At 56.5% G+C, this 26,823-nt stretch overlaps 1 protein-coding gene across 3 annotated transcripts in view; it reads left to right on the top strand.

Annotated features, from left to right (window-relative positions):
- Positions 1-24,692, top strand: part of NRBP2 (nuclear receptor binding protein 2) — a 28,334-nt gene extending 3,642 nt beyond the window's left edge. Inside the window, exons 2-18 of one of the 3 annotated variants that reach the window (XM_030486972.1) lie at positions 9,303-9,425; positions 9,674-9,775; positions 9,938-10,027; positions 10,847-10,887; positions 10,970-11,064; positions 11,362-11,385; positions 12,153-12,236; positions 12,489-12,544; positions 13,610-13,705; positions 14,077-14,209; positions 14,292-14,394; positions 14,556-14,606; positions 14,933-15,068; positions 18,320-18,373; positions 20,896-20,959; positions 21,804-21,859; positions 24,571-24,692. In XM_030486972.1, the coding sequence (XP_030342832.1) occupies positions 9,303-9,425; positions 9,674-9,775; positions 9,938-10,027; positions 10,847-10,887; positions 10,970-11,064; positions 11,362-11,385; positions 12,153-12,236; positions 12,489-12,544; positions 13,610-13,705; positions 14,077-14,209; positions 14,292-14,394; positions 14,556-14,606; positions 14,933-15,068; positions 18,320-18,373; positions 20,896-20,959; positions 21,804-21,859; positions 24,571-24,639 (1,377 nt within the window). In that variant the 3' untranslated portion in view covers positions 24,640-24,692. The remainder of the gene's footprint in view (positions 1-9,302; positions 9,426-9,673; positions 9,776-9,937; positions 10,028-10,846; positions 10,888-10,969; positions 11,065-11,361; positions 11,386-12,152; positions 12,237-12,488; positions 12,545-13,609; positions 13,706-14,076; positions 14,210-14,291; positions 14,395-14,555; positions 14,607-14,932; positions 15,069-18,319; positions 18,374-20,895; positions 20,960-21,803; positions 21,860-24,570) is intronic. The other 2 variants (XM_030486980.1, XM_030486991.1) reach the window with 2 other exon arrangements.
- The last annotated feature ends 2,131 nt before the right edge of the window (positions 24,693-26,823 follow it).

Here is a 26,823-nt window from a genome sequence, read left to right as displayed (position 1 = left end):
GTGGGGCTGGGCAGCTCAGGCTGGAGACTCTGGAAAGCAGCCTGCTATTTCATATTTGCCACCAGGGTTATTTTTAAAGGCTGCTTTGTTGCCAGCCCTCCTGGGAGACTGGCTCCGAGCGCTGTGCTGAGGAGCTGTGCTGTGAGGAGCTGTGCTGAGGAGCTTTCCCAGCACACAGGGGATCTGCGGAAGGACTCGGCTCTTTCCTTTCACTGAACCTGCTTTTTTCTGTCCCTTCCTGGGTTTGTGGCTTGGGTTTGCTGCTGTTTCAGTGCCCGGGATGCTGCTGTTTATCAACCTGCTGAGCAGACAGGTTCCTATGGAGGGGTTTTCTCCATGCTCCAAACGGGTGGTGGGGCCTCCTGCATGGTTCTAACGGAGGTTTTAGTTGTAAGAGCAGGATGAAATGCTCTCAACTGAGGGGGCAAAACTCCCCATGGAGAAACGTTGCTGGAAGCAGGTAGCAAAGCCCTCCTCAGAGTGTATGCTGTGGGTCTGGCACCAAACAGGACTTTGCATGTTGGGTTTAGTGTCCTCCTTGTTACCCTTCCAGTTCATGTGGGCCATGAGCAGGGTCTGCTGACAGCAGGTTCACTTTCCCTGTGCTGTGTTCTCTGTTTCAAGGATCCTTTAATCCTTTATGATCTTAACGGGTCACAACAATCCTCTGCCTTGTTCTGACTGCTGGGGAGGGAGGAGCTGCCAGCCCAGAGGAAAGGTTAGTGCAGAAACGTGCCCTTTTTCAGGCACTGACATGCTCTTTTATTCCATTCATATTCTGCACAAGAATGCCTTGCTCTTCCCACCTTCTGCGCTACTTAGTGAGCTCCTAAGGTGCTGTATGAAGCTCCAGCTTCTCCATGTGTCCCAAATCCATGCAGCTCAGCAACTCCAAGGCTGCTCCTTATGTGCTCCTTCCAAAATAGACTTGAAAGAGAAGCATTGCAGTTGCCAGCATTCTCCATGATTTCTTCCCTTTCCTGTTTCTAACCATGATTTTGTTGCCTTTTCACTGGTTTTCCCATTCAGTCATTTTGGTTCACAGTGGCCAGACCTTGTCTGTGAGTCTTGCGGCTTTGTGAACCTTTTGTGTCCCTTGTCTCATAGAATCCCAGATTGGTTTGTGTTGGAAGGGACCTTAAAGCTCCTCCAGTTCCAACCCCCTGCCACGGGCAGGGATACCTTCCACTAGGGCAGGTTGCTCCAAGCCCCTGTGTCCAACCTGGCCTTGAACACTGCCAGGGATGGGGCAGCCACAGCTTCTCTGGGCACCCTGTGCCAGCGCCTCAGCACCCTCACAGGGAAGAGCTTCTGCCTAAGAGTTCATCTCAATCTCCCCTCTGGCAGGTTAAAGCCATTCCCCCTTATCGTGTCCCTACAGGCCCTTGTCCAAAGCTCCTCTCCAGGTTTCTTGTAGCCTCTTTAGCACTGGAGCTGCTCTAAGATCTCCCCTTCACGCAGCAGAGGGGCAGAATCCCTCCCTGACCTGCTGCTCATGCTCTGTGGGTGCAGCCCAGCACACAGGGGGGTTCTGGGCTCAAGCGCACATTGATGCCGGGTCATGGGGAGCTTCTCCTCACCCAACACCCCAAGTCCTTCTCCTCAGGATGCTCCGGCCCGTCTCCTCAGTTGGGGTTTGCGCCTCAGTGATGCTCCAATGCATCTCCAAGGTGCGTTGTGCTGGAGCTGGGCTGTGCTTAGCTCTCCTGCTCATGTGTCCTCCCTGGGCTGTTCAGTGCCTGGGGGTAAAGCAAACATCTCCCTGGGTCCGGCATGTTGCCAGCCCAGGTGTGTGTGACTGTACCCAGGACACGCCACCCTTTGCATTGCCTGTGGTGTGCAGGGTCCCTCCTGGCTCTTATCTGGGCAGTGGAAAAATACTCTGGTGTCCCTTGTTCTCAGCAGGGGCAGGAGAACAGGGATTGCAGTGTTTGCTCTGGCAGCTGCCAGGCGAGAGGGAAGGGCAGCCCTGGGTATGAAGAGGAAGGAGAGGATTCCAGCCCTGCCTCTCCCAGGCAGAGGGGACATGCTGGGTGGTGGATGTGTATCCGAAGAGGCCTGTCCAGGTCCTCTCCTGTCTGCAGGTGGCCTCCCTGTTGCTGCTGACAGGCAGGATCTGATGGGGAGGGATAGAGAGTTCATGGAAAGGGGCTGGATGTAGTGGGTGCTGAGTGGGAGATCTCCTGCGATGCGAGCGCATCACCTCAACCTGCCTCACTCCATGTTAGAGCAGAGCAGACCCATGCCAGAGCAACTGACCGGGGCTGTCCTGTTGCTCCTCAGCCCTGACCCACACTGGATGAGTGATGAGAAGCTGGTTTTGTGCAGCAGGATCAAATGCTTTACTGGAATCAAAACATTTTGTATCTCATGCGCTGCCTTCACCTGCCCATTGTGTAACAGGGCCCCACGGAGGGAGCAGGTCTGTCTGGCACCGCAGATGCCTCCGTGGCACTCACAGAGTGCTGTAGGCTCGAGTTGGTGCTGTGGGCTATGAACAGCAGGATGGGGGGGGCTGCCAGCTCCTGTCACAGCCCTGCTGTACCTGCCGTGAGCTACAGCCCAGCCAGGCTCAGGAGCAGGTTGCTCCGGAACCCTTGGGGCTGCTGCTGGCCAGGGACAAGGGGGCTCTGCCTGGAGCTGCCCTGGGCTGTCCTTGTCCCTTGGCGGGCTGAAGGAGGCACTTTGCTATTTCCATGTTGTGAAAAGTTATTTCCACATTGCAGCAGCCACCCCTGTCCTGGCAGGAGAGAGTTGGGGTGGTTCAGCTGGAGAGGAGAGACCTTAGAGCAGCTCCAGTGCCTAAAGGGGCTACAAGAAACCTGGAGAGGGGCTTCGGGCAAGGGCCTGTAGGGACAGGACAAGGGGAATGGCTTTAACCTGCCAGAGAGGAGACTGAGATGAGATCTTAGGCAGAAGCTCTTCCCTGTGAGGGTGCTGAGGCACTGGCACAGGGTGCCCAGAGAAGTGTCGCTGCCCCATTCCCGGCAGCGTTCAAGGCCAGGTTGGACACAGGGGCTTGGAGCAACGTGCTCTAGTGGCAGAGGGTTGGAACTGGATGAGCTTTAAGGTCCCTCCAACCCAAAGCCCTCCATGGTTCTATGTTAGCATGGGGTGCTGGCAAGAGGAGCACAGCCTCCCTCAGGGCAGGGAACACATGGTTTGGAGCAGGCAAAGGGCATCCCAGCTTTGGGCAGTGGCTGGAAGTGGATCCCTGCAGAGACACTGTGCTCTGTCTCTGCTGCCTGCACATATTGCTCTGAGAGGACAGCCTCTGCTGCCCAGGGCATGTCCCATGCAGCACCTCAATGCTAACTGTAACCCGAACACAAGTCCTTGGGAAGCCCAGACACAGCCTTTACTGTCACCCACTCATGAGACTGGAGCAGAGTTGGGATTTACTCTGTTAAATGCTCTCCCAGGCACAATGTGTTCCCTGCTCAGCCTTGTGACCCCACAAATCCTGCCAGTGCCCAGTGCCAAAGGGATAATGTCACGGTGTCATGAGGAGTCAGGTGAACTGCTCACAGCAAGCATCACCATGACACAGTGTGCCAGAACCCCCCGTGTGCTGGGCTGCATCCCCACAGCAGGTCAGGGAGGAGATTCTCCCCCTCTGCTCTGGTGAAGCCCCCCTGCAGTCCTTGCTTGGCTCCCCATCAGGTGTCTCTGGCTTTGCCCCATGTCCTCAAGCAGCACCGGTTCTTCCGTCCTGACCCTGTGTCTCCAGGGCTGTGCACAGCACCTGGTGTGGTGACCAGGGATGAGTCCACAGCCCGGGCAGGCAGCGGGTGCTAAGGGGTTGCTGCAGCCTGCAGCATGAGGGGGAGGGTGCCCTGCATGGGCTGCATGTACCCGTGTCCTCTGTGTGCTGGTGGAGCTGGGCAGCGGCTCAGGAACCGAACTCGCCTGCGCTCCAGCGTGGACAGGACACGTGCACAGAGTGCTGGCAGCTCCTTTGCTTTCGTGCCCCGTCATGCACCTTGGATTCCCAAAACTTCATCTTTCCCTTGTTCCCTGGCTCAGCACCAGTCCAGAAAATCCCTGATGAGGTTTGGATCTCTTCCTTCCAGCCTCAGGATGCACGGAAGCTCTGGGTCAGCTCATGGTGTATCCTCCACCCTGATCAGGTGTCTCCTGGTGGTGTTTCTGTGGTTTTGCAGTACAGTCTTTTAGGGATGGTTATTATGGAATCATAGAATGGTTTGTGTTGGGAGGCTGATCCAGTTCCAACCCCCTGCCACAGGCAGGGCCACCTTCCACTAAAGCAGGTTGCTCCAAGCCCCTGTGTCCAACCCGGCCTTGGACACTGCCAGGGATGGGGCAGCCACAGCTTCTCTGGGCACCCTGTGCCAGCATCTCAGCACCCTCACAGGGAAGAGCTTCTGCCTAAGAGCTCATCTCAATCTCCCCTCTGGCAGGTTAAAGCCATTCCCCTTGTCGTGTCCTACAGGCCCTTGTCCAAAGCCCCTGGGCTCAGGGTGTGAGAAGGAACTTGCTGTTTTCTTCTCTTTGCCTTTCAGCCCCGTGTGGGCAAAGGGACCCTGCAGGAGTGTGGTCTGAGGGTCAGTGTCCCACTGCTCACCCCTGCAGCCTCCTGCCTGCCCTTTGCGCTGCCCTCCAGCCCCTGCCAAGGGGCAGAGGAGCTTTCTCGGTGCCTTTCTCTCCTTTTTGGGAGAACTCCAGACCAGCCATGCTCTGCGCAGTGAGGGGCCCGACCCAAACCCGGGGCTCCAGGTGGGGTCTGTGTGTGTCCTCAGCGGCACTGGTGGTCCCGGGGAGCCAAGGCTGGGGACATGGCCCTGCCGCTGCTCAGCATTACTCGAGGGGGGCCTGAGGCTCTGCATGCTGGGCTGCCCTGGGGACAAAGCTGTGAACTTCAGCCAAGCCTTGGGAATGGTTTGGGTAAAGAACCTGCTGGGAACTGGCCTCCTCGCAGGGGTTGGAGCCCCACCGATGCTTGTCTTCCTCTGACAGGAGAGAAATGCATCTCTGCTGGGGATGAGGATGTGAGATGGCTGCTTGGGCACAGGAGGGTGCCCAGGTCCAGTGGTTGCTCCCATGGATGGCTGGGGATGCTGGTCTGGATGGATTGGAGGGTGCTCTGGATCACAGAGGAGGGCAGTGGGATGGGAGATGGTGCCACACGTGCTTGTCCTGAGTCCAGGGAGAAGAGAGGACCAAGGCGCCATGGCCTTGCCTCTTCCCAGTCTCCCAGAGTGACCTGAGGAGAGTGACAACCCACCTCGTCCTTATTTTCTTCTCCAGATCAGGACTAAATGCTGGCAGCAGCAGAAATGCCTGTCCAGTGCTCTCCATCCCATGCCTGCCTTGTTTGACAGCAGCTCTCCCCAGGCCCCAGCATGACACAATTAAGCCTTTTTCTGTGGAGTGTTTCAGTTCTGGTCGATGGGAGCAGTTCAAAAGGGAGCAATTGATTGTAAGCTGCAATCTGATCTTCTATAAACCTTCTCCTCACGTCCCCAGTGATCCCTCCAGGCTGCCTCAGCGCCTGCCAAGGGCTTTCTGGAAGCAGGGAGTTTGCCCAGCCAGCCTCTGGAGCTTTGCCTGTTCCACATGGTGCCACCATTAGCAGCACACGGAGCTGCCGGGAACCCCTGAAAGGCCTGAGATGACCAAAGTGACCTGTGGCCAGTTCCTTTTGCCCCCAGTCATGTCTGGGATTATAATGCAGCATTTATTTATGCAGCCTCAGAGCTTGGTGTCACTTTTCTGGTCAGTGCAGTGCAAGTCTGAGCACGTTCGTGTCTGCATGAACAAGGAACGTTTCCTCCCCTGTGGCCTGTCTCATGCTCCTCAACACAAACCAGAGCCTCCTGGATCCCAGCAGATCAACTGTCTGGAGCTGTAAGCACCAAGATGCGGCTTCAGGGTCAGAGAGGAGCTGGCTCAGAGCTGGGAGGAGTGGCAGGACAACCCTGGACTGTGCTTTGGGTCATGGGCAGGCGGATGGTCCCACTCAGTGTGGCTGTTGTTGCAGTGAGCACCCAGGCATGGGGCTGGGAAGCACAGGGTGCAGCGGCCCTGCAGGTTGGGTCCTGCTGGGGATCTGCACACAGGAGCATTGCAGTTCTGCAAGGAGGCAGAGGAGGAGCTGGCACCTGAGGTGTTGATACCAGCTATGCCTGTGCCAGGCACCAGTGATCTCCGTGCCGAGCTCTGGCTCCAGAGTGTCCTTGTGGCAAACCAAAGGTTCTTTGGGTCCATGCTCTGCATTTTCCTCCTTGGAAGAAGTTTCCCAGAAAAGCTGTGGCTGCCTGATCCCTGGCAGTGTTCAAGGCCAAGTTGGACAGGGCTTGGAGCAACCTGCTCTAGTGGAAGGTGACCCTGCCCATGGCAGGAGGTTGGAGCTGGAGGAGCTTTAAACTCCCTTCCAACCCAACCAGTCTGTGGTTCTGTGATTCTCAGCCTTGTGGCCAACCACTGCTTTCAGGACCAGATGTTTCTCCAATGAGCTGATTTTCCAGCGGCGTTTTTGGGAGAGGTGCAGCAGCAGCTCCACAGAGAGCTCTGAGACCGGCAGAGCCCCATGGGGCAGCAGCACTTGCTCCTCCTGCACAGCCTGCACTGGGACCTGCCCCAGCCCGGCTCAGCTGCCAAGAGCTCCTGCTCCCCTTGGCCCAGCGGTCACAGAACCAGAGAACCAGGGAATCACAGAATCAATGAGGTTGGAAAAGACCTTTAAGCTCACGCAGTCCAACCATTCCCCAGCACTGCCAAGGCCACCACTAACCCATGGCACTGAGGGCCTCGTCTGCACAGCGTGTGAACACTTGCAGGGATGGTGACTCCAGCACTGCCCTGGGCAGCCTGTTCCAATGCCTGAGCACCCTCTGGGGAAGGAATTGTTCCTCATCTCCATCTAAACCTCCAGTGGTGCAGCTTGAGGCCGTTTCCTCTTGTCTCATCCCTTGTTCCTTGGGAGCAGAGACCAGCCCCCTCCTGGCTCCATCTTCCTGTCAGGCAGTAGTAGAGAGTGATAAGGTCTCCTGAGCCTTCTCTTCTCCCCAGGTCCCTCAGCCATTCCTCATCACACTTGTGCTTCAGGCCCTGCACCAGCTCCAGTGCCCTTCTCTGGCCCCGCTCCAGCACCTCAATGTCTCTCTTGCAGTGAGGGGCCCAGAACTGAACCCAGGATCTGAGGTGCAGCCTCACCAGTGCCCAGCACAGGGGGACAGTCGCTGCCTCTGGCCCTGCTGCCACACTGGTGCTGAGCCAGGCCAGGATGTGGTGGCTTCTTACCTGCCTGGGCACAGGCTGGGTCATGTCCATCTGTCCATCAGTCAGCACCACAGGTCCCTTTCCATGGGGCACTTTCCAGTCCCTTGTGCCACAGCCCACCCCTGCATCCACCAGCAGCACCAGCCTCTTGGGCAGGCCCCTGGGTTTCACTGTGGCTGTGCAGGGGCCCGGTGCTCCTGTGCTGTCCCCGTTTTGCACTGGGAGGCTGCTGGGCTGCACTGGGAGGAGCCGCCAGGAGGGCTGTGGCACTGGCGCATCGCTGCCGGCGGTGCCGGGCTCTGTGTGCAGCACGTGGAGCCGTGAGCACAGAGGACAAGTGACAGAGGAGCTCTGTGTCCCACAGCAGGGCCCGGCTGGCCTCATGCCACAGGGTGCTGCGTGTGTGGGACCTGACCCGGCATCAGCAGAACAATCCCAGCTGGGAAAAGGGGCTGGAAATCTCTGCCCAGGCTGCCATTGGTGGGGGACAGCCACAGCCTGTCTCTGTCCCTGTCCCTGTGCCTGCAGGAGCAGGAGGGAGCTGCAGTCACAGCATCCCAGAACTGCCAGGGCTGGAAGGGGCCTCTGGAGCTCCTCCATCCACCCCTGCCAGGCAGGGCCACCCAGAGCCAGGCACACAGGAATGGGTCCATGGTGGCTCTGGGATGGCTCCAGACCCCCCCACCCCTTGGGCAGCCTGTCCCAAGGCTTGGCCACCCTCAGCCTCAACAAGTTCTTGCTCATGTTGAGTTGAAGCTTCTCGTGGGTCAGTTTCTGGCCATTGCTCTTCGTCCTGCTGCTGGCATTACTGAGAAGAGTCTGGCCTCATCCTCCTGCACCCACCTTGCAGACACTGCTCTGCACTGATGGATCCCCTCCCAGGCTGCTCTACTCTAGGCTCAACAGGTACAGCTCCCACAGCCTCCCATAGAGTGGAACCAAGGAATGGTTTGGGTTGGAAGCTCATCTAGTTCCAACCTCCTGCCACAGGCAGGGACACCTTCCATTAGAAGATGGCTAGTCTTCTAGTTCTGAGATGTTTCCTCATAAGAGAGATGCTCCAGACCCCTGATCATCCCTCTGTTCCTCCGCTGGACCCTCTCCAGTAGCTCCATGTCTTTCCTGTGCTGAGGAGCCCAGAACTGGACACAGGACTCCAGATGTGGCCTCACCAGGGTCAGTAGAAGAGGAGGATCCCTTCCCTCGACTGCTGCCTTACTCCTTCCAATGCTGCCAAGGAGATTCTTGTCCCTCCTTGTCATCCAGGTCAGGGCTTCAGGCCTGCTCTGTGCAGAGCCTGGTGCCATGTGGGTCAGGATGCAGCAGACACTGCTCCCGGGAGGCAGGACCCCTGGTTCTGGGGTGTCTCTGTGCTGCTGAGCCCCTGTCAGAAGGCTTTAGAGCAGGTTTGACCTGGGCTGGATCTGGAACAGGATGGTCCTGTCTGGACCAGCAGAGACCCAGCACAGGAACAGGGCTGCTGCAGCTAGGTTCGTGCAGGATGTGGCCTGTGGAGGTCATGGCCATGGAGCTGCTCTTCTCGGGGTCCTGGGAGCTCATCAGACAGAGCCCAGGGCACGGGGGGCACTCCCTGTCTCCTCAGGATGTTTAAAGAGATGATGTTACGGCTTTGGATCATCTGGACCTTCTTCTTTGCTCTGTCCGACAAGAGTGTGAGCACCAGCTGTGGGTGTGGGTTGGCCCATCATGGCTGCTGGGAAGTGGGGTCCATGTGGGGTCCCCGATGGTGTGCAGGAGTGGGGCCAGCAGGTCACTATCACCGCCAGCTTCTCACTAGGCTACAAGAGTTGAGAGGGCTGGAATGGGAAGTGCTCCACAGCACCGGCTCTCTCCAGTGCCCTCGTGTCCTGGAGAAACGGGGTCTGGGCTTCCCAAGGCAGGTCCCCAGGGCAGGGCAGGGAGGCAACTCCTCCCCATCTCCTGGCCAGGCCCTCCCATGGGCTGGACTCCTCACCCGTGCCCATGCAACACGTTCCCCCGGTGGGGCTGGGAGCTGTGGGCAGGGCTGCGGCCATCTCCCACCTCCCTGTGCCCTGCAGGTGAACCAGGGGAACATGCCGGGCATCCAGAGCACCTTCCTGGCCATGGACACGGAGGAGGGCGTGGAGGTGGTGTGGAACGAGCTGCTCTTCACCGACAAGAAGGCCTTCAAAGCACATGAGGTGAGACAGCCCCCCCCAGCGGGGCCTGCGCCCACCTCCCTGTGCCCACCCCTCGGAACCTGCCTGGGGGCAGCGCCAGGCACCATGCTCCTGCCTTCCCTGGGCTTCCCCCCAGAGACAGCTCCACGTGTCCTCTGTACCCCAAAACCATGGGCACAGCCTCCTCTCCAGCCCAGGCTCCCTTGCTCTTGGAGGTGTCCTGAATGTCCCAGGACCTGCCACCTCCCTTGTCCTCTCTCTGCCCGCAGGAGAAGATCAAGACCATGTTTGAGCAGCTGGTGCTCGTGGATCACCCCAATATCGTGAAGCTTCACAAGTACTGGCTGGATGTGAAAGACTCGAAGGCACGGGTAGGAAGGTCTGGGGGGGTCCCCAGGCTGGGGGAGGGATGTCAGCAGGTGGGGATGGGGATCCCGGCTCTGCTTCTCAGCCCGCTCCACAGGACTCCCCATCCTCTGAGACAGTGCTGCTGGGGAGGAGGCTGGGAAGCTGACGCCTCTCTTCCCTGCCAGGTCATCTTCATCACAGAATATGTGTCCTCAGGGAGCCTGAAACAGTTCCTGAAGAAAACCAAGAAGAACCACAAGGCCATGAACGCCAGGGTGGGTTCCCTAGGAGCACACACAGCGTGTCCCAGGGGGAGTGGGTAGTTCTGTGGCCACAGGCAGAGGTTCTGTGATCTCTTGTAAGGCAGAGCAAGTGTAAATAGTGCTCCCTGAGTTACCCAGGGACTCTGCTGGAAGGAGGTGGCATCTTGGTGAGGGCTGGAAGAAGAGCAGAACTTCCCCAGGGCAGCCCAGAACTGGATCCTGCTGCCAGGATCTGACCCCGAGGGTGGGAACCTGCTGGAAGCTACTGCAGTGATGCTGATGCTCCTGAGGCTGCATCGTGCTTTTTGGGGCCAGCATCTCCACCACCCTCAGTGAGGGACAATGGGCGTGTGGCTGAGTTACTGCTTGGGTTGAAGGGACCAGTTTCACCAGCAAACCCATCCAGTGTGGGTCTGACAGTGGGTTCAGGCAGGTCTCAGCTCAGAAGCTGGGACCATCTGGGAGGCCCTCGCAAGCCCTGCCATGAAGTTTGGGCTCAGTCTCACACCAGTGCCGTCAGGCACCACTGCAGCTGCGTGCATGGACCCCACAACCACAACGGGCTTTGCCTCCTGTGTCCGTTCTCCCACCAGGGTTTGGTGGTTCAGGGGAGCTCTGTGCTGGGGATGGGCTCTCAGCTTTGATGGTGCTCTTTGAGCAGGGTTTGGGAAAGAGACTGTTGTCGTGTGGCTCTTCTTTGGTACCAGTCTTCTCAGGGCTGGTGCAGGGCACATCTCCCCAGCCTCTGGTAGGCAGGTGGGAATGTCCTGCTCTGGCTCCCGCACTCCGATGGGCATCTGGTCTGATGGAGGGCTCTGATCTCTGCTCTAGGCCTGGAAGCGCTGGTGCACTCAGATCCTGTCTGCTCTCAGGTAAGCTTTGCCATTGCCAGTGTCCTGCTTCCCACTGGGCTGGGCACTGGCCGTGTGCTGAGGGCAGCTCTGTGCTTCCCAGCTTCCTGCACTCCTGTGATCCACCCATCATCCATGGCAACCTCACCAGTGACACCATCTTCATCCAGCACAATGGCCTCATAAAGATCGGCTCAGGTGGGACATTACTGTGGCTCTGGGTGCTGAGAAGGGGGAGAGTAGGCAGGAGGAAGCTGTGGGATGCGGGACGTGGGATGCAGGATGCGGGATGTGGGATGCAGGATGCGGGATGCAGGATGCAGGGAGACATGCAGGTGGTGTGCTGGGGGGGTTCCGGGAGGGCAAAGGAGGTGAGAGCTGCAGGGCTCCTTGGAGCATCACCCATGCGAAGCTTGGAGTTACCTTCTCTTCTCTTTGTGTTCTCTGCTCCGTGCCTCATCCACCCATCTGCTTCGGGATCGGCGCGGACCCCAGTCTGGCACAGGGTGTTTGCCAATGGTGAGTGTTGCTCTGTCACCTCTCCAGCACATCGGTCCCATCCGTGGGTCCATCTTCCTCCCGTGGGCTCTGCAGGCAGGGGGTACATTTGTCCCTTGGGGAATTGCCCTGGGAGCAGAGGGGTCTCCTGAGGAGCGAGTGTCCCAGCGTGGTCTGCATGGGCAGGAGCAGCGGCCAGTTCTGGGCTCCTCAGCACAAGAAAGACGAGGAGCTGCTGGCGAGGGTCCAGTGGAGGGACACAAGGATGCTCAGGGCTCTGGAGCATCTCTCTGGTGAGGAGAGGCTGCAGGAGCTGTACCTGTTGAGCCTAGAGTAGAGCAGCCTGGGAGGAGCCTGGGAGACAGTGCAGAGCAGTGTCTTCAAGGTGGGTGCAGGAGGATGAGGCCAGACTCTTCTCAGTGGTGCCAGCAACAGGACGAGGAGCAATGGCCAGAAACTGGCCCACGAGAAGCTTCACCTCAACAGGAGCAAGAACTTGTTGAGGCTGAGGGTGGCTGAGCCCTGGGACAGGCTGCCCAGGGGGTGGGGGGTCTGGAGCCATCCCAGAGCCACCATGGACCCATTCCTGTGTGCCCTGCTCTGGGTGGCCCTGCCTGGGCAGGAGGTGGATGGAGGAGCTCCAGAGGCCCTTCCAGCCCTGATGATTCAGCAATTCTGGGAGCACAACAGGACTCCACCCCTGGTGCCCTGAGCACCCCTTGTGCCTGCAGCCCTGCGGAGCCCCCATAGCGGGGGGCAGGTGCTCAAGGTTTCTCCTCCCTGAGCAGCTCTCCCGGACGACCTGCGGAGCCCCATCAGGATCGAGAGGGAGGAGCTGCGCAACCTCCACTTCTTCCCGCCGGAATACGGCCGTGAGTGTGGGTCTCGGTCTGGGTGCGGGGTCTGGATGCAGGCTCTGGGTGTAGGGTCTGGGTGCAGGGTCTGGGTCTGGCTGCAGGGTCTGGGTCTGGGTGTGGGTCTGGGTCTGAGTGCAGGGTCATGGTGCAGGGTCTGGGTGCGGTTCTGGGTTTGGGTCTGGGTGTGGGGTCAGGATGTGGGGTCTGGATGCAGGGTCTGGGTGTCCCAAAGCTCTGGCCTGACGTGGTTCTGCCTTGGTTCTGCAGAAAAGACGGACGGGACGGCTGTGGACATCTTCTCCTTTGGGATGTGTGCACTGGAGGTATGGAGCAGGACATGCTGTGCCTGGCTTACAGGCCAGGAGTGAGGTGGTCTGGAGCTTCCCTAGGAGTCTCAAATCTCAGTGTGAGCTGGGGACTCCTGGCAGCAGTGGAGACATCACTGCTGGGGTCAGCAGAACATGTTCTGTGGCCATGCCCCCCCCGCCCCGGGTGCAGCACGGGCTGAGCTCTGCTAGGCTCGGCTGGTGCCTCCTCTTCCTCCTCAGGCTGTGACAGCCCTGGGAAGGGGCAGGGACAGGCCATGCAGCTCCATAGAACCATGGAGTGATTTGGGTTGGAGGAAACTTAAAGCTTATCCAGCTCCAGCCCCCTGCCACAGACAGGGACACCTTCCACTAGAGCAGGTTGCTCCAAGCCCCTGTGTCCAACCTGGCCTTGAACACTGCCAGGGATGGGGCAGCCACAGCTTCCCTGGGCACCCTGTGCCAGCACCTCAGCACCCTCACAGGGAAGAGCTTCTGCCTAAGAGCTCATCTCAGCCTCTTCTCTGGCAGGTTAAAGCCATTTCCCTTGTCCTGTCCCTGCATCCCTTGTCCAAAGCCCCTCTCCAGGTTTCCTGGAGCCCCTTTAGGCCCTGGAGCTGCTCTAAGGTCTCCCCTTCAGGAGCCTTCTCTTCTCCAGGCTGCCCCAGCCCAGCTCTCTCAGCCTGGCTCCAGAGCAGAGCTGCTCCAGCCCTCGCAGCAGCTCTGTGGCCTCCTCTGGACTTGCTCCAGCAGCTCCACGTCCCACTGGTGTTTGGATCCCCAGAGCTGGCTGCAAGACACCACCAGCACAGCTTGCCCGGGCAGGCTGTGGGGTGTTGGTGCTGCGTGGGTCTGCGTTGTCCCCACTCTGCCCAGTGCCAGGGAGCAGCCGGGTACCTGTGAGCAGGGACACAGTGTCCAGGGTGCGCTGGGGAGCCCAGTAGATCCAGAGCCTGGCAGGGCTGTGTCCTGTGAGGAGCTCCAGAGCTGCCACCAGCCAGGGGGTGTCCCTTTGGGAAGCTCTCCAGGACTGTCCCAGGGCTTGGCCACAGGCAGATGTGGCTGCACTTGCTCCCTCCTCAGATGGCCGTGCTGGAGATCCAGACCAACGGGGACACGCGGGTCTCGGAGGAGGCCATCATGCGGGCACGGCATTCCCTTGATGATCCCAACATGCGGGTGAGTGCAGAGGCTGAGCCTCAGGGACCTGCCTGTGGGTCAGAGATCCCTCCTGCGGGTGAATGTCCCCTTGGCTGGTATCTGGAATGTCAGGCACTGAGTGCCTGTGTGTGGGTCAGGCTGTGTGTGTGTGGGGGTCAGGTTGTGCTGGTTCCCATCCTGTCATCCTTCTTCTGGCCATTCTTTGGTCTCTGTGTCTCTCCCAAGTAGCCCTGGCCAGCTCAGGGCAGGCCCCAGTCTGGAGCTTGCAGGAGGGGCAGGATTTGCCCCATTCTGCTTCCCGAGAAACCCGAGTGTGAGCCGGAGCTGGTGCTGGCAGCAGTGGGAATGTCCTGGTTTGCCTCAGTTTATGCCTTTGCTGTGACCTGCAGGAGTTCATCCTGTCGTGCTTGACCCTCAACCCAGACAAGCGACCAACAGCAAATAACCTGCTCTTCCACCGGGTGCTCTTTGAGGTCCATTCCCTCAAGCTGCTGGCAGCTCATTGCTTCATCAACAACCAGTGTGAGTGAGCACAGGCCCTCCCTGCCCCACAGAGCAGCCCTGGGACCCCCCATCTGACAGCCCCTTGCTGCCTTTGCCCTAGACCTGATGCCAGAGAACGTGGTGGAGGAGAAGATAAAGGACCTGGACCTGAACATGGTGATGGCAGAGATACGGAGAGAGGGTCGGCCTGGAGCACAGTGGAGGTGAGGAGGGGAGGTGGCAGAGCAGCCATGGCGTGAACCTGGGACTGGTGGTGCTGGTGGTGCTGGTGGTGCTGGTGGTGCTGGTGTGATGGCACAGGAGTCCTTCCCACTGCTCTTGTCTCCTGCCTCCCCCGTCAACTCCCGTCCTCTTTCCCTCCCAGGTACTCAGAGGTTTCCTTCCTTGAACTCGACAAGTTCCTAGAGGATGTCAGGTGGGTTGAAGGTGCTGCTGGGTGCCTGGCCTGTGTCTGCCCACCTCTGATCCTCAGCAGCTCCGTGCCCACAGCTCCCTGGGCAGCACAGAGCCAGGGTCTGGGTCCATCCCATCAGCCCAGCAGTGCTTGGTCATGGTGATCCCCTCTGTGCTTCCCCTGGGATTGAGCAGATTTGGGCTGCAGCACAGGGTGAGGGGAGCTCCGTGCCCTGCTCCCTGCCAGCTCTGCCACTCCATGGGTGCAGATCCCTGCTCTGGGCCATGGCATTCCACAGCTCACCTTTGCCAGGGCTCAGTTCTGTTCTCCCTCTGTGTCTGCACCAGGAATGGGATTTACCCCCTGATGAACTTCGCTGTTTCCAGACCCCATGCCCTCCCGCGTGCCCTCTCCCAGCCCCAGGAGGACCCTCAGAAAGCCAAGACTCCCACCCCAGAGCCCTTTGATGTGGAGACCAGGAAGGTAAGGTCAGATTCAGATGGGGATGGATTCTCCACTGGGATGAGGTGGACAGTCTCCACTCCTGAGCCTAGGGCAGGAACATCTCCCTTTAGCCACACACTGAACTCCAGCCGGATGAGAGCTGTAGAGCTGTTCTTGTTCCAGCTGCCCGGGACTGTGACATCCCTTTGGCTGGAGCCAGCGAGGTCCATTTCACTCGAGCCCTTCTGGAGCAGCCCCATTGCCTCCAGTTCTTTGCTCTGCCTCCCCTCCTCCCCAGAAGCCCCATGGCACAGGGTGCTCTGTGCTTTGGTCACTGGAAGTGACCGACGGGAGCAGGGGGGAGCCCGGCAGGGAAGGACCAGCACAACGTGTCCTGGTTTAACCCAGGCGGTGACTGGGCCCAGGCAGCTGCTCCCTCACCCCGTATTGGAACTGGGGAAGAGAACTGGAAAAGTGAGACAGTCATGGGCTGGGATCAGGACAGTTCAATGGGCAGAGCAGGAGCTGCCGCATGAGCAAAGGAAAACAAGGAATTCATTCAGCACTTCCCATCAAGCAGTTTAGCCACCCCCGGGCAACCGGGCTCCGCCACGTGTCACAGTGACACAAACGCTATCACCCCAAACACTCCCCTTCCTTCTCACAGTGTTCCATGCTGAGCATGATGTCCCATAGTCTGGGACATCCCTAGGGTCAGTCAGGGTCAGCTGTGTCCCCTCCAACTCCTTGTGCACCCCCAGCCTGCTCACTGAGGGGTTGAGAGGCAGAAAAGGCCTTGGCCCTCTGTAAGCTCTGCTCAGCAATAAGGAAAACATCCCTGTTTCCAGCACAGTTCCGAAACACAGCCCTATCCTAGCTACTGCGAAGAGAATGAACTCCATCCCAGCCCAAACCTGGGAGGGTGCTGAGCAGGAGTGAAGCTGTCCAGCACCACGGTGTAACCCATCACTGAGCAGTTCAGCACTGCAGTGTAACCCCTCGTGGGTAGGGGCATGCTGCAGGTTCACCCCCTGACACCTTCCCTTCCAGAGGCGGAACAAGCCCAGTGCCCTCAGCCTCCTCTCAGAAGGCAGCACTCCAGCTCAGGATCATTGTGATGGCCCTCCATTGAACTTGAGCTTGTTGTCAATGTGCTTCTTGTTCTGGAGGCCCAGAATCGGATGCAGTCCCTGATGGAATTTAGCAAGTGCTGAGTAGGGGAGTGATTATTTCCCTCAGCATCCTGGCTGTGCCCCAGGATGCTGGTGGCTGTCCGTGCTGCCGGGGCACACTGCAGCTCACGTCCTGCCCACCATGACCCCAGAGCCTTTCCTGCAGCCAGGCCATCCCAGCCTGTGGCCTCGCCAGGGCATGTTCCTTCCCAGCGGCAGGACTTGGCACTTGCCCTTTGCTGAGGTGTGTATGGGGAGACACAGTGGTTGGCACCGTTCGCAGGGCAGAGCTCAGGCACTTCTGGCAGTGGCTTCTGTCTCCTGAACTGTGTTGAGGGCTGAGAAGCTCATTGGTCTGGGTGCACCTCCCTTACAAACCCATTTGGCACCTGATATTCCCCATATGGGTATTTCCCTGTAGAATTCCAGTCATTCCTCATTGATCACCCATGGAACTGCCTTCGTGTTACCACGGATGATATGGATGTGATTTGATTCTTGCATTGAATTCATGTTAAAAACACTACGTGGGGTTAAACCTGGTTCTTGTTCCTGCATGATCCCGTGCAATGCCTCCCTCCAGGAAGCACATCAGCGCTGGGTTCTTCATCCCCACCTGAGAATCAGCATTCAGAGCACTCAGCTTGTGCTTCACTCACTCTGCTCAGGGCTTATTTTTAGTGAGTGCTGAGGGGATGAGTCAGACACGTGAGGGAAATGGAAACATGAAGCTGCTGCAGCGCCTTTTCCCCTCCCTGTGCTTGTTCCAAGCTGCTTTTTCACCTCCTGCCCCAAGGAAGGTTCTTGAGTCCATGGTCTGACCAAATGGTCACCTCGGTTTCACCCGCTTTGGGCCAGGTCTGGTGTCCTCAGGAGCACTTAGGTTCCATGTCATGAAAACCTGCACTTCCCAAATGGGTGCAGCTCTAATGCAGATTCTGTCTGTCCTGAGAGGCACTGGAATATGGATGCTGGAGGGATCCAAGGGATTCTTTCTCAGTGGACCAGGGGCTTGGAGAGGTTATGGGATCTCCTTGGAGGTTTTCAAGCCCCAGCCGGGCAGAGCTCTAAAGCGCCTGGTCTGAATTCAGTTTGTCTTGTTTTGAGCAGGAGCTGGGACTAGAGATGTCCCTTCCCACCTAAATGATTCCTTGATCACAGGCATCAGAAGAGAGGTGAGAGCAGGTGGCAGTGGTGCACCCAACGTCCCCAGCTTTCTCTTTGGTGGTGTCTGCAAGGTGCTGCACACTTCACTGTAGTTCAGTAGATGAATGAGCCTGTGGCCACATAGGCTGGTGTCGCCTGCTGTAGCAACAGGGCACCCACCTTAGGCACAGGCTCTTCCTGGACACCAGACAGCCTGGAGATGGTCAGAGGATAGTGAGATTCCTGACTGGGAGCTAATGCCCAGGGCTGTTTGTCATGGGGAGGAGCTGCAGTAGGGGGGCACTGGGCCAGAGGAAGGAGTAAGTGTGTAACTCCTGGAGGATTCTAAATGAAACCCTGTTAAACTCTGTGTGAAACAGGGCTGTTGATTCCTGGCTTTTTGGGCTCACCAATTCCATGCTCTCTCTGGCCTTCCTTTGCCAGACAACACAACTTCTGGTGTGAGCCATTTGCATGGGAACTTGAAGTTGCTCCAGCTTGAAGCTGGCCCCGTTCCTTTGCAGGAGCTTGAAGCTGATATAAATAAGATGCAATGTGGGGCTTCCCAGAGAAAACCCAAATTCATTTTAATAATATTCAATATTTTGGGTTTGCTTTGGGCATCTCCATAAGGACACGAGCAAGGGCAATTTTAAACCATAACCAAGAGTGTGGGCAGAGCTTTGGAGGGAAGCAGAATTCCTTGTGGTAAAGTCTCCCCAGAGCTTGCACAGGCTCCCACCCACCTCTGTCAGCCGAGGCCATGGCTTGTGGCTGATCCTGGACTATATCAACCCTCAGCTGCTCCACCTGCATGGAGGAGTGTGGGCAGCAGCGGAAGCTCAGGCTGGCAGCTGGAATTGAAGGGTTACAGGAGGAATGTGCAAGTCATGCTGGGAGAGCAGAAGAGAAGCAGGTCTGGGCAGGCTGAGTATCTGTGTCCAAGCTGATGTTGATTTTGGCCTCTCGTAGGTGGTGCAAATGCAATGTAACATGGAGCTGAATGAAGACAAGACCCAGTGGCATGTAAGTATTCAGCTCTAATTCCAGATGAAGCCCTGAGGCAAGAGCTGCTGCTCTCTGCACCCACCTCTGGCATCTGGGAGGGGAAGGTTTGGTCTCAGCCAGTTCACTGCAGCACCCACACGAGTTATTCCTGTCCCTTTATAATAAAAGAAGCCTGAAGAAGGCCACAGTGACCAGCTCTCTCTGGCTGCAGGACGGGGGGGCCGTGACATCTGTGCCTGGACACCTTTTAACTCTGCTGCTTTCTAGTTCAGCCCTGGCAGATGGGCTGTAACTGCTGAGAGAACGTTCACCTGCTACGTGCTCAAGAGTGTTGCATCCCGACTAGAAGAAAGTGCAGCAGGAGGGCCAGGAGACCTCCATGGATGGACAAGGAGCTGCTGAGGAAACTTAGAGGGAAAAAAGAAGCTTATAGAAGGTGGAAGCGAGGACAGGTGGCCTGGGAAGAATATAGGAGCATTGCCCGAGAAGCTAGGGACCAGGTTAGGAAAGCTAAGGCCCAGCTAGAATTAAGTTTGGCAAGGAATGTAAAAGATAACAGGAAAGGGTTCTATAGATATGTAGCAAATAAAAGACAGACTAGGGACAATGTGGGCCCTCTCCAGAAGCTATCAGGAGAACTGGCTACCATGGATTTGGAGAAGGCTGAGGTTCTTAATGGCTTCTTTGCCTCAGTCTTCACCAGCAAATGCTCTGACCACACCACGAAAGTCTTGGAAAGCAAATGCAGGGACTGTGAGAATGAAGACCTTAGGCCCACTGTAGGAGAGGATCAGGTTCGAAACCATCTTAAGAACCTGAATGTGCACAAGTCCATGGGACCTGATGAAATCCATCCACGGGTCCTGAAGGAGCTGGCGGATGAAGTTGCTAAACCACTGTCCATCATATTCGAAAAATCCTGGCAGTCAGGTGAAGTTCCCGATGACTGGAAGAAGGGTAATATAACCCCCATTTTCAAGAAGGGGAAGGTGGAAGACCCGGGGAACTACAGACCAGTCAGTCTCACCTCTGTGCCTGGCAAAATCTTGGAACAGTTTCTCCTGGAAAACATGCTAAGGCACATGAAAAACAACGAGGTGGTTGGTGACAGCCAACATGGCTTCACTAAGGGGAAATCCTGCCTGACCAATTTGGTGGCCTTCTATGATGGAGCCACGGAACTGATGGACAGGGGCAGAGCAGTTGACGTCATCTACCTGGACTTGTGCAAAGCGTTCGACACTGTCCCGCATGATATCCTTGTCTCTAAATTGGAGAGACATCAATTTGATAGATGGACCACTTGGTGGATAAAAAAACTGGCTCGATGGCCGCACGCAGAGAGTTGTGTTAAATGGCTCGATGTCCAGTTGGAAACCTGTAACGAGTGGTGTCCCTCAGGGATCGGTGTTGGGACCGGTCCTGTTCAACATCTTTGTCGGCGACATGGACAGTGGGATTGAGTGCGCCCTCAGCAAGTTTGCCGACGACACCAAGCTGTGTGGTTCGGTTGATACGCTGGAGGGAAGGGATGCCATCCAGAGGGACCTTGACACGCTGGTGAGGCGGGCCGATGCCAACCTTATGAAGTTTAACCAAGCCAAGTGTAAGGTCCTACACCTGGGTCGGGGCAATCCCAGGCACTGCTACAGGTTGGGCAGAGAAGAGATTCAGAGCAGCCCTGCAGAAAAGGACTTGGGAGTGTTGGTTGACGAAAAGCTTAACATGAGCCGGCAGTGTGCACTTGCAGCCCAGAAAGCCAACCGTATCCTGGGCTGCATCAAAAGAAGCGTGACCAGCAGGTCGAAGGAGGTGATCCTGCCCCTCTACTCTGCTCTTGTGAGACTTCACTTGGAGTACTGCATACAGTTCTGGTGTCCTCAACATAAAAAGGACATGGAGCTGTTGGAGCGAGTCCAGAGGAGGGCCACGAGGATGATAAGAGGGCTGGAGCACCTCCCGTATGAAGACAGGCTGAGAGAGTTGGGGCTGTTCAGCCTGGAGAAGAGAAGGCTGCGTGGAGACCTCATAGCAGCCTTCCAGTATCTGAAGGGGGTCTACAAGGATGCTGGGGAGGGACTCTTCCTTAGGGACTGTAGTGGTAGGACAAGGGGTAATGGGTTCAAACTTAAACAGGGGAAGTTTAGATTAGATATAAGGAAGAAGTTCTTTACAGTGAGGGTGGTGAAGCACTGGAATGGGTTGCCCAGGGAGGTTGTGGATGCTCCATCCCTGGCGGTGTTCAAGGCCAGGTTGGACAGAGCCTTGGACCACGTGGTTTAGGGCAAGGTGTCCCTGCCCATGGCAGGGGGGTTGGAACTAGATGATCTTAAGGTCCTTTCCAACCCTTACGATTCTACGATTCTATGATTCTATTCTGTGATTCTAAGACACTCAACCAACCTTTCCAAAGCCATGCAGCGTGTTGGCAGTTCCAGCACCTCCTGCCCCGTGCTGCAGCAGCCTCTAGAGCTGCTGAGGAGTCAGCCCCTTTCTCCTCTGGTATTAGTAAAGAACTCTCTCTTCTTACTCTCCTGCAGCTTACTCTCCTGCTCATCCTGGAGGACAAGCTGCATCGACAGTTGAGCTACGACCTGCTGCCCAGTAGGTTTGCTTGCATGTGTGGATGCAGAAGCATTGCCTGGTGGCCCTGGTCAGGTTGTGGTAGACACAGAGTGTGTTTCCAGCCAGCATGTCTTTCCTTCTTGTGCTGGGAGAGCAGACTAAAGCCTGGTGTCTGCCTGGTACCAGTTCTTGTCCACTCAGACCTTGAGCTTACAGCCTCTGGCCCATGTAATAACCTGCACTCTACAGTGAAGGAGTGGTTGGGAACCCAGGAGGGGACCCTGCACTTGACCGTGTGCTTCACCCTGGGACGTGGGTGCAACTCCTGGGGCAGCCCTGGTGACTCCTTCCCTCATTCCTAACACTGGTGTTGGCCCACCACACCTCCCAAAGGAGAAGGTGGACTCTCCTCTTGGGAAAGGTGCTTCTCCTCAGAGAAGGTCCAGCACAGCAGGCTCCAGCCTGAAAGACGCAGGAGCCTTCTGGAAGCATGTGGTTGGAGTGGCTCCTTTGACTACCTTACAGCAAAACTAAAGAATAGTGCTTGGAAACGAATGCTTGGGAGCTGCTGCTCCACCAGCCCCTCCTGTTTCACCGCCTACAGGTAGTGGCCTCTTCATGCTGAGCCAAAACAACCCAAAACCCCTCCAAAATGACGCATTGCCAAGGGTGGTGTGCTCTGTGTGACCTGGGGCTGGAGCTCACCCCTGCCCAGAGCCATGTTCAGCTCCAGTGCACTGCCCCAGGGTTACTTAGCAGTTACTCAGCCACCCACAAGTGCACAGCATGTGCCCTGAAGGTGTCTGCGGGTTGAGATTGGGGCACTTTACTGATAGAGGAGGAACTAGGAGATTCATTTTCTCACCATTCCTTGTCTCTGCAGCTGATAACTCCAAGGACTTGGCCATGGAGCTGGTGCACTACGGATTCATCCACGAGGTAAGCATCCATGTCACTCCTCATCTGTCAGGTATGCACCATGCTACTGCAGTCCCCAGACCAGGGGGACACTTCATGCCTGGGAGGAGGAAGAGCTCCCCCATTGCTCCTCCAGGCATTCCCCATGTAGCAGTGGCAGGGACCAGCCCCTTGCAGTGAGTTGACATTCCCCCCACTCCATGCTTTGCTCACACCCAACTCCAGGTTGCTGTTTGGAGGGTCCCTGTGGTGCAGGGTTATTTACACCAGCCTGGCAGTGACTGTGAAAGTGAGAACCAGAGGAGAGACAAGGAAAGGAAGCTGAGGCCACTTCCCAGAATAATTCTCCCAGGGGAATTATCCTGGTGTTCTTAGCTCAGTTTGGGGCTTTCTGCCTCCCCGAGGGAGTTCAGGGCAGTCCGGGCATTGGGATCATCCAGAGCATGGAGAGAATGAAAAGTCTCTTTATTTTTGTACAACTTGGGGCCTCTCTAGGCTGAGTTCTGGAGAATTCCTCATGCTGGATGCTGCCATTGGACACGGAAGGATCAGCTTCCACGAGTGAGGAGGTGTGTGAACACACCTGGACAAAGCACATCGGGACTTTCCTCCTCTCTTCACCTGAGTGTGGTGGCTGCAGCTCAGACTGACAGACTGTGGGGCTTTCTCTGGGGGGCTCCCTGGTACTGCAGAATGTACCTCACACAGGTCCACGTTCCACCCAAATTGGAATGGTCCACCCAAATTTCCAAAGTGGAAATTACTTTCTGCTTGCTTTCTCCTATGAGATAACCCCCTTTAACACCCCTTCTCCTCTCTGACATGCTCCCTGCTCCACAGGCAGGAAAAGTACCTTTTCCTTTGGATGGTTTTAACTGATTTGTACCTTGTTATTTACCTCGGAATTGTGCTGCTTTCTCCTGGCCTGAGGCACTTGGCTCTGGTTTCCCTGCGGCCGTGGTTGCTCTAACAGCAGCCACCAGCTTTGCCTCCCAAATCTTGTCTTCAAAGTCCAATCTCTTCCCTAAAGAAACAGAATCATAGAATCATAGAATCGTAAGGGTTGGAAAGGACCTTAAGATCATCTAGTTCCAACCCCCCTGCCATGGGCAGGGACACCTTGCCCTAAACCACGTGGTCCAAGGCTCTGTCCAACCTGGCCTTGAACACCGCCAGGGATGGAGCATCCACAACCTCCCTGGGCAACCCATTCCAGTGCTTCACCACCCTCACTGTAAAGAACTTCTTCCTTATATCTAATCTAAACTTCCTCTGTTTAAGTTTGAACCCATTACCCCTTGTCCTACCACTACAGTCCCTAAGGAAGAGTCCCTCCCCAGCATCCTTGTAGACCCCCTTCAGATACTGGAAGGCTGCTATGAGGTCACCACGCAGCCTTCTCTTCTCCAGGCTGAACAGCCCCAACTTTCTCAGCCTGTCTTCATATGGGAGGTGCTCCAGCCCTCTTATCATCCTCGTGGCCCTCCTCTGGACTCGCTCCAACAGCTCCATGTCCTTTTTATGTTGAGGACACCAGAACTGTACGCAGTACTCCAAGTGAGGTCTCACAAGAGCAGAGTAGAGGGGCAGGATCACCTCCTTCGACCTGCTGGTCACGCTTCTTTTGATGCAGCCCAGGATACGGTTGGCTTTCTGGGCTGCAAGCGCACACTGCCGGCTCATGTTAAACAGTAGGGATTTAGCAGCAGCAATGCCAAAAGGTGCCTCTGAGCAGCAAGAAAACAACTGCTTCTGCATTTGGCACTTGAGTGAGGATGTTGGGTTTGTTCCTGGTGATTCCAAGCCCCTCTGTGACATGAGGGGAGTGTTGGGGGTTTCGCATCCTTTACGCATCACTCTGTATCTCAGGAATTCCTTTCTCAACAAATGAACATTCTGATATGTCAGAAGCCACCTGAGGGAAGCAGGGAAGAGATTTCTGGGCAAAGTAGTTGCCAGCCCAACAACAAGTGGCATTAGTTTGTATGTCTGTTGGCAGTGAGGATATTACAAACCAGATGATCATAGAAAATAACGTTAGATGCTCCAGTGGTTAGTTAAACTGAACTAAACAAAAGAAGCTGGAGCTGTTCTGTTCCTTCTGAAGCTCCAGAGAACTCTCTGGTCCTGTGCCTTTCTCTTGCACCTCACACAGAAAGGCTCCATTCTTGGTTGGCCATTTGATGTTACCCAGTAAACAGGATAATCACAGAATGGTTTGGGTTGGAATGGACCTTAAGATCATCCAGTTCCAACCCCCCTGCCATAGGTAGGGATGCCTCACACTAGACCGTGTCACCCAAGGCTCTGTCCAACCTGGCCTTGAACAGTGCCAGGGATGGGCATTTACCACTTCTTTGGACAACCTGTGCCGGACCTCCCCATCCTCACAGTAAAGAACTTCTTCCTTATATCTAACCTGAACTTCCCCTGTTTCAGTTTGAACCCATCACCCCTTGTCCTTTCACACAGTCCCTGATGAAGAGTCCCTCTGTGGCATCCCTGTAGCCCCCCTTAGACACTGGAAGATGCTCTGAGGTCTCCATGCAGCTTCTCTTCTCCAGGCTAATAATAATGCTTAGCAGTATGTTTCAGATGTGCTTCCAAGCTGTTCTCTTCCCATAGCAAGACTTGGATGTGTAGCTGGCGGCTCGGGATGGAATCATGTCAGGAAGATGTCCAGTGTAGCCAATGCACATGGATCTGCTGACATGGGGTTTCGTTTCCTTTAGGACGACTGTGAGAAGCTGGCAAACTTCCTGGAAAATGCCTTCCACAAGTACCGCTCTCCTCCGCTGTGAGGGGCCCCTGCAGTAGGGCAGCGCGGGGCCCCCGGCCACCAGGATGGACTCGGGTGGGGGTTGCAGGGTCCTGCCCCAGCGGGGCCACTGCAGTCCCCGGGGTGTGCGCCTGAGCTGCCTGTGACAACAGCCAGTGGAGGAGTCACCAGCACACACCAAGTCACCTGTGCATCATGAGAGCTCGGGACCAAGCAGGAATCATGGCCTGGTCCCCGCTCCTGAAGCAGCGAAGCCAAAGGGAGTAGTGAGGTGGGGGAGCCCCCTTCCGATGTAAAACTGCTGCGAGAATCCCCCAAAGTGATCCATTGCCCTCTGGGAATGATAAGCTTTTGTCACTGCAGGTCTCAAAGCTATTTTCTTCCTCTTTGCTGGCTGGGAGTACTTGGAAAAGGGAGGAGAGGGACAGACTTGGAAAGCTCAGGTGCAGTTTCCCATCTGCCGCATTCCATTCTTTATACCCAGCTTCTCCCAGTTTATTCAGGCTTCCCCAGCACTGTGATGCCTTGTCACTAGAATTGCAGACCTTGGTGTAAGCCAAAGAGAGGACTTTGTGAGCTGGACTTGAGCTGGCATGAGAAGGTGGTCCAGAAATCCAGACCCACTGGTTGGATCAGCAGAGGCCTCACTGGTGCTGAATAGAACCACTGTCATTCCCCAGTTTGTCTTATGGCCTTCCAAAATCACATGGCACCTTAAGGGGAAAACCCCTGATGGCTCTTCCTTCCCTGTTTCTCCTGTGGTGGTTGGAACTTCAGTCATTGGCCTGGAGAAAAGGGCAACCACCTCAGGTGCTGCACACACGGGGTTCAGTTGTTGATTTGTGTTGCAAAAGCCATGCAGTGCTGCTCCATTGCTCCATGCTGCTCACGCTGTGCTGTGTGAAACCAGCTCTATCCTGGTTTCCTGTGGGTGCTGTACCTGTGCCGGTGCTGTGGCCATGCCGGTGCTGTGCCCGTGCCAGTGCTGCACCTGTGCTGGTGCTGTCCTGTGCTGGTGCTGTGGCCATGCCGGTGCTGTGCCCATGCCAGTGCTGTACCCCTGCGGGTGTTGTGCCCGTGCTGGTGTCGTGCCCGTGCCAGTGCTGTGGCTGTGCCAGTGCTGTGCCCATGCTGGTGCTGTGCCAGTGCTGTGCCCATGCTAGTGCTGTACCCTTGCTGGTGTTGTGCCCATGCTGGTGCTGTGCCAGTGCTGTACCCATGCTGGTGCTGTGCCCATGCTGGTGCTGTGCCCGTGCCGGGTCTGCCCTGTGCTACGCTGCCCACGCTTTGTGGTGTGGCACCAGCTCTGTGGGCTGGTTCTGCCATGCCAGGACATGATGCTGAGCTGCCGACTCGTGCTGCGCTGCGCTGCACTGCCATCACAAGCTGACAAATCAATAAAGCCTCAAAGCAGCTCATCAGAGCTCTCCATCAGCCAATGGCTCCGTCATTCCTTAGTCACTCTCAGCATTACGGTGGGAAATGGTTCCCTGAGCTCAGCAGACTCATCCCCACAGGCCGGCAGGTTGGGAGAGCAGGAATTCAGTGGAGAGACATCATGGAGCTGCCTGATTCAGAAGTCCTCCTCCAGAGCAAGTTTGTACTTGCCTCAGAAACAGAGACATTCCTTCACATACCAACTGCTTCATCTCCCTGATGAGCCAACTGGCTTTTCATTAGCACCTTCATGGAAGTATGGAATGGTTTGGGTTGGAAAGGACCTTAAGATCATCCAGTTCCAACCCCCTCCCATGGACAGGGACGCCTCATCCTAGACCGTGTCACCCAAGGCTCTGTCCAGCCTGGCCTTGAACACTGCCAGGGATGGGCATTTACCACTTCCTTGGGCAACCTGTGCCAGCGCCTCAGCACCCTCACAGTAAAGAACTTCTTCCTTATACCTAACCTGAACTTCCCCTGTTTCAGTTTGAACCCATCACCCCTTGTTCTGTCTCTACAGTCCCTGATGAAGGCCCCTCTGTGGCATCCCTGTAGCACCCCTCAGACACTGGAAGCTGCTCTGAGGTCTCCACGCAGCTTCTCTTCTCCAGGCTGAATAGCCCCAATGTTCTCAGCCTGTCTTCATATGGGAGGTGCTCCAGCCCCTAATCATCCTTGTGGTCTCCTCTGGGCTTGCTCCAACAGCTCCATGTCCTTCTTACATTGAGGACACCAGAACTGCACACAGTGCTGCAAGTGGGGTCAT

Source organism: Strigops habroptila, chromosome 1 (assembly GCF_004027225.2).
Source record: "Strigops habroptila isolate Jane chromosome 1, bStrHab1.2.pri, whole genome shotgun sequence".
Classification (NCBI taxonomy): Eukaryota; Metazoa; Chordata; class Aves; order Psittaciformes; family Psittacidae; genus Strigops; species Strigops habroptila.
Note: the sequence above shows the minus strand (reverse complement) of the source record. Positions and strands in the feature narration are given on the sequence as shown.